General features: G+C 38.8%; 2 protein-coding genes across 4 annotated transcripts in view; both read left to right on the forward strand.

The window, feature by feature from the left end:
- Positions 1-8,899, forward strand: part of btaf1 (BTAF1 RNA polymerase II, B-TFIID transcription factor-associated) — a gene marked incomplete at its 5' end in the record, with an annotated part of 442,252 nt that overhangs the window by 363,450 nt on the left and 69,903 nt on the right.
- blnk (B cell linker) overlaps positions 3,611-8,899 on the forward strand; it is a 23,185-nt gene continuing 17,896 nt past the window's right edge. For 2 of the 3 annotated variants that reach the window (XM_046070068.1, XM_046070069.1), the window contains exons 1-2: positions 3,611-3,915; positions 4,199-4,261. In XM_046070068.1, coding sequence (XP_045926024.1) covers positions 3,847-3,915; positions 4,199-4,261 — 132 coding nt within the window. In that variant the 5' untranslated portion in view covers positions 3,611-3,846. Of the gene's footprint in view, positions 3,916-4,198; positions 4,262-8,899 lie in introns of those variants that run through there. The other variant, XM_046070070.1, reaches the window with a different exon arrangement.

Consider the following 8,899-nt stretch of genomic DNA (forward strand, 5'->3'; position numbering starts at 1 on the left):
AACACCCTGCTGGCATGGTATTATTCACTTCCAGTTAAAGTTGTTCTGCAAACACATGTTTGGAGGAAGTTTTCATGCAGTTCTTGACTGGAGCAAAGCCTCTCTCCTGGGAAATGCCTGAATTCTGGTCACCTCACAAACCCCTCACAGCTGTCCTGCCATGTCCGGTTCGTCTCGCCACTCACCGTCTCATTATGTCCAGACCAAGCCCTTACCATCTGCTCCACTACTTTAATTAGCTTACTGCCTAAAATGAGAGCCTTTGTGGGCATTTACCCTGAGATCCCACAAGCACATACACGGCCTTTGCACAAAGAGAGATGCTGTATAGGAAAGCCATTGACGATTAGAAACATGGATGCAGGGAGAAGAATTGCAGATGCAGGGGTTAGGGAACGCAAACTGAAAATAGATTGAATCTGCTTAACTCATCTATGCCTTTAGTTTTTTGTTTCCAAAGAGCTAATTGAATCATGACTCATTGCCTCGTTTTGTTTTGATTTCACTGCTACAGCGGTCAACAATGTGACAGAAAAGGTTTAAATGTCACTTTTCTGTAATTATCTGCAATAATGCATCTGCTTCAGTAGACCAAATAGGAATGATTTGTTGATTTAGGCAAAGGAGAAAATAATATCATTACAGGCCTTGATTCTACATCTAATTACCAAGGCCTCTGTTTATTTCTTCACTTTAATGAGCACAACTTGCCTCTGTCAGCTAGACAGAATTTATTACACTGCTCTCATTAGCATGGAGTTCTGAGGGTTAACAGGTGTCACAGGGCAGACGTGACTAATTGTTTGACTATTTACCCCCCCCAGTCACTCAGCTGTATACGAGGGTGCTGGCCCCCTTCCAAACAGAGACCGATGAAATTCCACCATCACTAAGACAAATGGCTCTTACACTGCCAGCAGCATTCACTGCAAGAGCAATGAACCAATGTCTCATCTAACTTTCTTCATTCATAATTGTTTAGAATCATCGCACATAGTCGATCTCGTTCAGAAAGGACAATGTCACAGCTAAAGTTGGGACTTTATTTCGTCCCAAAATCTAAATTTGGCAGGTTGAATTTTAGGGAAATGTGTATAGAACAATGCTAAATACATCCAGTTGATAGTAATTAGTGCATAATACCAAGTGCATTTATTCAAGCAGTACAATTTTGATGTACTTGTTATTTAGTAGATAATGCTCACTAATATGGGAAAATCAGCATGAAGGTATTACAACTTGACAAATGTAAGTTTAATATTTGCTCTCCACCAACGCCTGAGAAAGATATAAGGCTCTTCAGATGCTAAATGCTCAACTTAGCTCACTAGCTAGTTGCTAAGTTCGATGCTGGGAGGGTAGCATGCCGCCAGTTATTCAGATTTATTTAGCTTTTAGCTTTTTAACACTGCTGCTGCTGCTGCTGCTGGAAGTGGGATTGGTTAGAACAAAATCCTAAAATAATTACCTAAGAGACGCTAAAATGCAGGGGTTTGCCATTACAAACACACTACTTAAGAAAAAAAGTTGGATGACAAGGGGTTAAAAAGTGTCTTCCTCATCTATCTAATGATCTAGAGCAAGATAGATAGAAAAAATTTTAATGATGAAACACTGACACTAAAGTCAACACTGCGATGCTTGGAGCAGACAGCATCGCTTTGACAGCACTGTTTTCTTGTGTCGGTTCCCATATGTTGTCAAAACGTGCCAGGTCCAATAGGCCTTCTGCATTAAATATTTTGCAATCAATACTCAACAGAGCATCAAAAAGGGAGGAAAAAACACAGCCTGAAGGTAAGTCTTATTATCCAGTTTTCTTGCTGAAGCGTTGCTGTTTTGTATCATCAATATTTCAGGTTGAGAATGCTTCATAACAAAGCAAAAGGCTGTACTGAAGCAATCACCCACTAACAAAACAAAGTGGTATAAAAAGAAGTAATGGTTTCCTTTTGCTTTATTGGCTGTACTTCTTCATTGATTTGCATGTGTTAAGGAAGTGTGCGGCTGTGCTTTAAAGTTGTATTCATTATCTAGGGAGTTTTCAATTTACTATTGGATAATGAGAGGTTCAAACACATGCACACTATTACTGAAAATAATTGGAAAATAGCAATTGCAATCTTTCATCTAGAAAAGGGACACGTCTGAAGTTTGAGATGTTTAACACACATTGTTTCAGACCACAAAGGGTCCTATTCATCATGATCATCCTCAGTTCTTGCCTTAACAGAATTGTTTGACATTTTGAGAAATATTTGACTTTCTTGTTAAGAGTTAGATGAGAAGATGGATACCACTCTCATGACTGGGTCTTGTTTTTTGAGTATGGGGCCAGAGCCAGGAGGTGATTAGCTTACCGATAATGCTCACTGATTTGAGGTCACAGAGCCTGGCCACTGAAGAAGAAAAAAGAGAAAAAAGAAACAACATGTTAGTCTTTTCATGACAACTTTTTGTTTTAAGATTCCTGTTTGTGTACTTTAAATGTGTTCATTAGTGAGCTTTGCAGGTGCTGGTAGGCATGCTAAGCTAACTGCCTTCACTTGAGCTCAGACATACGCACAAAGCATGAATTTTCTCATGAAGAGAAAAGAAGAAAAGAGAGAAAAGAGTTCTGTTCAGCCACATAAGAGATAAGATAAGAGAATATTGAACTGGGAAACATAGGGCCCTAGGAACATTGATACACTCCCGATGGTACTCTCATGTCTGCATGGTAATGTTAGCTTTGTTTAGCACAAGAACTGGAAATTGGGAAACAGCCAGGGTCTGTCCAACACTAACAAAATCCACTGGCATTTTAAAAGCTCACTAATTACACACTGCCTTATTTGTTCAATCCGCACAAAAAAACAAGTGTAAAAGTTACATATTGTCTTGTGGAGACCAAAACAGAGCTAAAAGGAGGGTGAATACTAGACTAACATTTGCCAGGTTGCCCCCAAGAAGCCAAAAAGTTTATGAAAGAGATGAGATGATCTCCATCACATCTCATATATACATTTTAAATCACAAGTTAGTTACTTGTCTGTCCTTCTTGTAAACCTGAGACATCCAGTCTTGCTTACTCATATTTTAAATAGGCTACTGACTGGTACAAAAATAACATTTAGATTCTCAAATTTGACAGGAGTGCTTTGTTATCTCTTGACACCGCATGGCTTAGTCTGATGAAACAGAGCAAATCTATATAATTTAAAGTCTAGTATCATATTTTTAGATCTCTCTTTCTCCTGACATGCCTGATCACAGTCATATTTATTGTATCAGAGATACTACTCAACAAAAAAACACCCCATTTCCTGTGTTAATGAATATTTCCAAAAGTTGAATGAACGCACTCTCTACATAGGACTTTTCATTAAAGACTGCTTTATTATCACAGCAATCTTTCCACCAACTGGATATTTGAGCCTCAATAGTCTTGCACCTTAAAATAAAATAAAATGTACAATAAATTACACAATCTGGCTCAGCGTGAAGGATGCGTGCCCGAGCTGGAAGGAGTTAATAAAGTCACACTCTATTATGACACTTTTGTTTCTTAAGGCTTTTATAAATAATGACTTTGAGGAAGTTCCTGCTTCCCTTTTGTAGATGCCTCAATGCAACTTAGGGGACAAGTTTAGATTTTTGAGAAAATACATTGAATTGCCACATTACTTATGGATGAAGGAAGGGGAGACGGAGAATATGTGCTGGTTTTAATGAGGTGACCTCCCTGTGTGTACTTCTCCCTTTTGAAGCTGGCTGGTGGGCTGGAGCCGCGATGCATGACAGGTCAGTCTATTGCTGTACTTCCAAAAGCACACTCCCGCTCAGAGGTACCCTGTTGAGAAAAAAATGAACCTGCCGTCCAGAGAGGAATGTGAGGGATGGGACCAGGCACAAGTAGTCTTCTTTATGTGCAAGGTGAGTACAAGAAAAATAAGATACAAAATAAGGCACTATCAGAAAATCAATGGATGTAAGATGACATGTTAACCTATTTTCTCATCATTTAAAAGTTCATTTTACCCAATATGTGTATGTGGAAAATGTGTCATCTCACATTTGACTATTTCTTTTCATTCATGCTGTACATATGCAGCTCAAGCAAGTGTTAAAATAAACAGAAGACATGTATTATGAAATGAAATTTAGTTAATCTGTGTCAGATCAGGAAACTAAATCAATATGTGTTTACTGCCCTCAGAACAAAATGCAAGAATGTGCTACCACTGTTAACAGACTGAAAATTAATGGGCAAAGACTTCTGGTGAGTTACTCCCTCATGTTTTTCCTGTTTTACCTGAATTTTACAGAAAATGGGTCTTCTGTCCCTCTTGTTGCATAATCTACTAATTTGTCCAGGATCATATCTGGGTTGTAGTTTTCTGTTGTAATTCTAATTACATCAAAAGGGACAAATCCTCCCAAGCAATTATTATTATAATTATGGCATTAAAAATAGCAGAATACTTTCACATACATTTCCTCAAGCTATTTGTTCCTGTTTTGTTAAAATAAAACAATATAACTTTGTAAAAATCCAGTTTACAATGCCAACCATTTGTAACATTTTCACTCCTATTTTAAAGTCACATGGAATAAACTTTGCACTGAACCTTAAATTGTACTGCAGCACTGAAAATTTCCAAATTTGAAAAACAGGAGAGTTTACAGGAACATGACTAGTGCAAATTTACTCTCGTTTTACTTCCCATATTCTGTGTGTAATCTGTGTTCCTCCTAATATGGAAATGGGTAAATCAGCTCCAACTTCTGCTTTGAAATTTATCTCATTGCTTTGAGGGCCATCGATGTTTCTGAGAAGCACTGTGACACATACAACGAGTGCAGGTACTGTCTGTGTGTCAGTTTGGGAGAGAGTAAGAACTGTGAAATGAGACTCGTGGCTAATAAAGCTGTGATCCCTGCTTATTTAAGTGAGTATCATTAAATCTGCTTGAGTCATGAGTGGGGGCTGTTTAAAGAGGATTTTGTGCGGTGAAATAACTGGAGCATGAATTTATAACTTCCTAATATTTAGTATTTTGAGGATACCTAATATCTTCGCACTGGCATGCCTGTAGAAGCATTTATTCATATGCATCTTTTAGTGGCCACTTCTAAACACTTCTTGCCATGCTAACAAACCAGAGCAACAGTCTACTCTTCTATTCATCATTCACTGACCCTGAACTTCCATTTAAGGCTAGATATTGCATCATGGAAACATTTCCCTTATATCTTACAGGCTTATCGCCCCTAAAATATGCTAACTGTGGATTTTTATCAGTCAAAATGATTAATGTTTCAGAGCAGAGACTTTGATGTGCAAGTTACCAGCGCGGATCTGAAAAATAAATATACATACAGTATGTGTATTGACTGATAGATCCCAAAGCTACACATCCAGCCAGCACACCCCAGCTCTATTAAGGTCAAGTAAACCCAAGCTCGTATTGAAAAAGAATATTTTCACCATGGCTGCACAGCTGGCTACACACACCTTCAATTTAACCAGCTTCAAGGCTGCAGAATCTGACAAGCATTCACAGTCATGCACTATCAGTTCAAATGTTTGCACCTAGTTCTATGGACTTTTGTTTGCTGTATATTTTTAACCTCAGTAGCAGCGTGGATCTATGGCAATGTCAGTCCACTACTTTGGACTTAAATATCTCAGCAACGATTGACTGGATTGTCGTTAAATTGCATTGCTATGTCCTGCAGATATCCCTGGAGGATAAATTCTAATGACCTTGGTGATCTCGTGTATTAATTCAGTACTACAGAGATATTGGAGGCCTCCTTTTTTTCCATTTTCATCCATGCCAACTGTGTGGCTCTAAGAATGGCAATGTCAGTCAGAAACTCAACAACAACTGGATGGACTGTAGTAAATTTGCACACAGATATTCATGGTCCCGGAAGGACCTACTTGGGAAGCCTACTTGGGGATCACCGCCCCTGACAAATTGGCACCACCAGCAGGTTGTTCTTTTTAGTTCTTAAGTGACATATCTTAACAACTACTCAATAGATTGGCATAAAATTCTGGCATACATCGTTCCCTAATGATGAATTACTGATCCCTTAATTTTTCCTGTACTGCCACCATCAACTATAACCAAAGAATAGGGCCTACCTGCTAATTAGCTAATTAATGTTAGTATGCTAACAGGCTAAACTATGATGGTGAACCTGGCAAATATTTCTAATTAATCATTAGCATGTTGGCATTGTGGGTATGTTAGCACGTTGATGTTAGCATATAGCTCAAAGGCTGTTATGAATGTTCTTCCAGTCTGTAGTGGCCAGTGCCATGGTCTGTGCTGTGGTATGGTGAGGAGGTGGCATCGGGACTTGTGGCACCAACAAACTGGGCAAGCTGGTGAAGAAGGCTAGCTCGGCGGTGGGGATGGAACTTTAAAGTGTGGAGGCAGTGGCTAAAAGGAGGATGAGAGGGAACCTGAAAGACATCATGGACAACCCCCTCTCATTCTCTCTATGTTGAGCTGAGGCAGCTCAGGAGCACTTTTAGTCACAGACTAATCCAGCCTCGCGCCTTAAAGTGCTTAGGGTGCTATTTCATGCCATCAGCCATCAGGCTCCACAACACCACAGCACCCAGCATCTCCCATCTCTGCTAATCGAGATTCTCAAACTGACAAGCACAACTCTTTCAGAGACTCTTATCCAACCTACTCTTTTTTTGCAAGTGCATAAAACCTTGGAAACTTTGCACATGTACAGATATTCACAATTTAATTCTGATTTGTTTATCCAATCGATTTAAAACGTGGAAGGTGCAATTTGAACATGCAACACATTCGGAATTAATAAATATACTAGAGAACAGAGCTGTGTGGAGCTCTGCAGCAGCAACGGCAGGGAACGCTCGCGAGAGTCAGGCCTCTATGTCCCGATGTGGTAGTGAATTGTTGAAACGGAGTCATCGTCATAATGCAGTTTTGATATATGTGTTGTTTCAAATGTGTTGTGTTATAAATGCTGTAGGTCAGGGGTCGTCATAAAAGTTTGGCTGTCTGGTTAGCTTGGCCAGTAGTGCACAGGCCTTTCAATCAGAGGGTTGTGTGTTTGGTTCCCTTGCTTGAACATGTTTTTTTCCCTCTTCAACAAATTAACTATGAAGAGAGTGTTACACATTCTCACAATAAAGCATGTGCCGGAGTGTGTGCGTCCCGGCGATGAATCCACATCCATCAAACTATGGACACGTATTTTCATTTCCCCAGTATCTCCAGGCAGCGGAAAGTCCTGAGCTTCTCATTCAGGGAATTCACGTTTTCTGAGGCTTTTCTTAAAAAGGTGTCTCAAGCAAGCCACAGACTCTTTTAAATATCTTTCTTTTCAAAGTACAAGCTCGCAATTCAACACGAAATAAAGTGTTTTATTTTGTAGACACAATCACTTATGAGGAAGTAATTATGTGAGTAACTGTTGCTGGTATGACTGAGATCTATTTCAGCACCATCCGTTATCAAAGTATTTATTTATTAATTTATTTATTTCTGTATTCACTTTGGCCTGCGAGCCCCCTATTGCAGACCACTGGTACCTCTAAGAAGCATTACTCTAAAGGCATTTGTCAGTTTAAGAAATGTTTTCTCTTGGATTTTCTATTGAGTATGTGAGCTTCAGTAGATGGCACTCTTTACCTCTTCAGTACTGAGTGTTGGTGCTCATTGTAACTCTCCATTTCCTCTTTTTTTTTTTCTGAAGAACACCCTGCTGTTGCCTCTGGCAGTGAAATTTCACTTCCTGTTGCAAGAGGATTTTACAACAGCAACAGTACGCTTTGATGCTTTAGTGTAGGTTGAATCACTAATGTGTTACAAAGCAGAGAGAACGCCATGATGTATGGGCAGAGTTTGACACTAGAAGGCTGTTTTTGCATTATCTGAAGGGGGAAAAGGTTTTCTTTGGTCACCTTAAGTCAGAGATTAAGACATATAAGTAGCATGATCACAGTCTGGAAGCCAATCATGGTCCAGTATGCAACTTGTAATTTATTTATTTTTTTGTACAAAAACCATATCATACCAAATATTAAAAGGAGAACATTTATATATGTCTTAAAACATATCTGCATGGGACAATGTATTACACATGCATTTTTCACAAACATTTGTAGGGCAGCAGTATGCCTTCACTGCAAAAGCTCTGCCGGAAATGCAGCAGAAAAGGAAGAATAATTGTTTATGATAAGTTCTCTTTGACTCATCAGTAACTCAGCATGCATCTGAGGGCAGAGAGGGCCTGTACTGTGGGCTCTGAATGTCATCCAGTGAGGATGCTGCTGCTGAGAATTGCCTTTGGCATACTTTGCATATTCATATGATGTTTTTACAGTAGGTGGAGCAAAGGTCATAAAATCCTCAAGTAAACAGGCAAAAGTAAGGCAACACAGACTGCTCACATACAGGCTCTCCCTCAAATACACCTTCACGTTACACCAACAATATCTCTTCATTTAGTGTTAAGAATGAGTGGTGAAAACAAACAATCTAATTCTGTCTCACTGGTGGATGTGTACTACAGCGTGGATGGAAATGGCAGTCAGTCAGCACAGTGTAGATAAAGGTAATCTCCATCTTTTTGATGCCATGTTCACTCATACAGGTAGACAGGTTAAAAAAGATATGTAGTACATCAAAAGAACTGTCAGCCTCTATTTCTGTGATGCTGCCTGTGTGTGGCTGCTGTGTGAGAAAGACACTTCTGTGTATGACATCAATACTACAAATAAAGGTCACTGAAAGTAAAGTATGCACTCATATTTGACAAAAAAAAAAAATAAATAAAAAAAAAAATATATATATATATATATATATATATATATATATATATATATATATATATATATATATATATATATATAACATAT

The sequence above is a fragment of the Micropterus dolomieu genome, linkage group LG15 (assembly GCF_021292245.1).
Source record: "Micropterus dolomieu isolate WLL.071019.BEF.003 ecotype Adirondacks linkage group LG15, ASM2129224v1, whole genome shotgun sequence".
NCBI classification, from domain to species: domain Eukaryota; kingdom Metazoa; phylum Chordata; class Actinopteri; order Centrarchiformes; family Centrarchidae; genus Micropterus; species Micropterus dolomieu.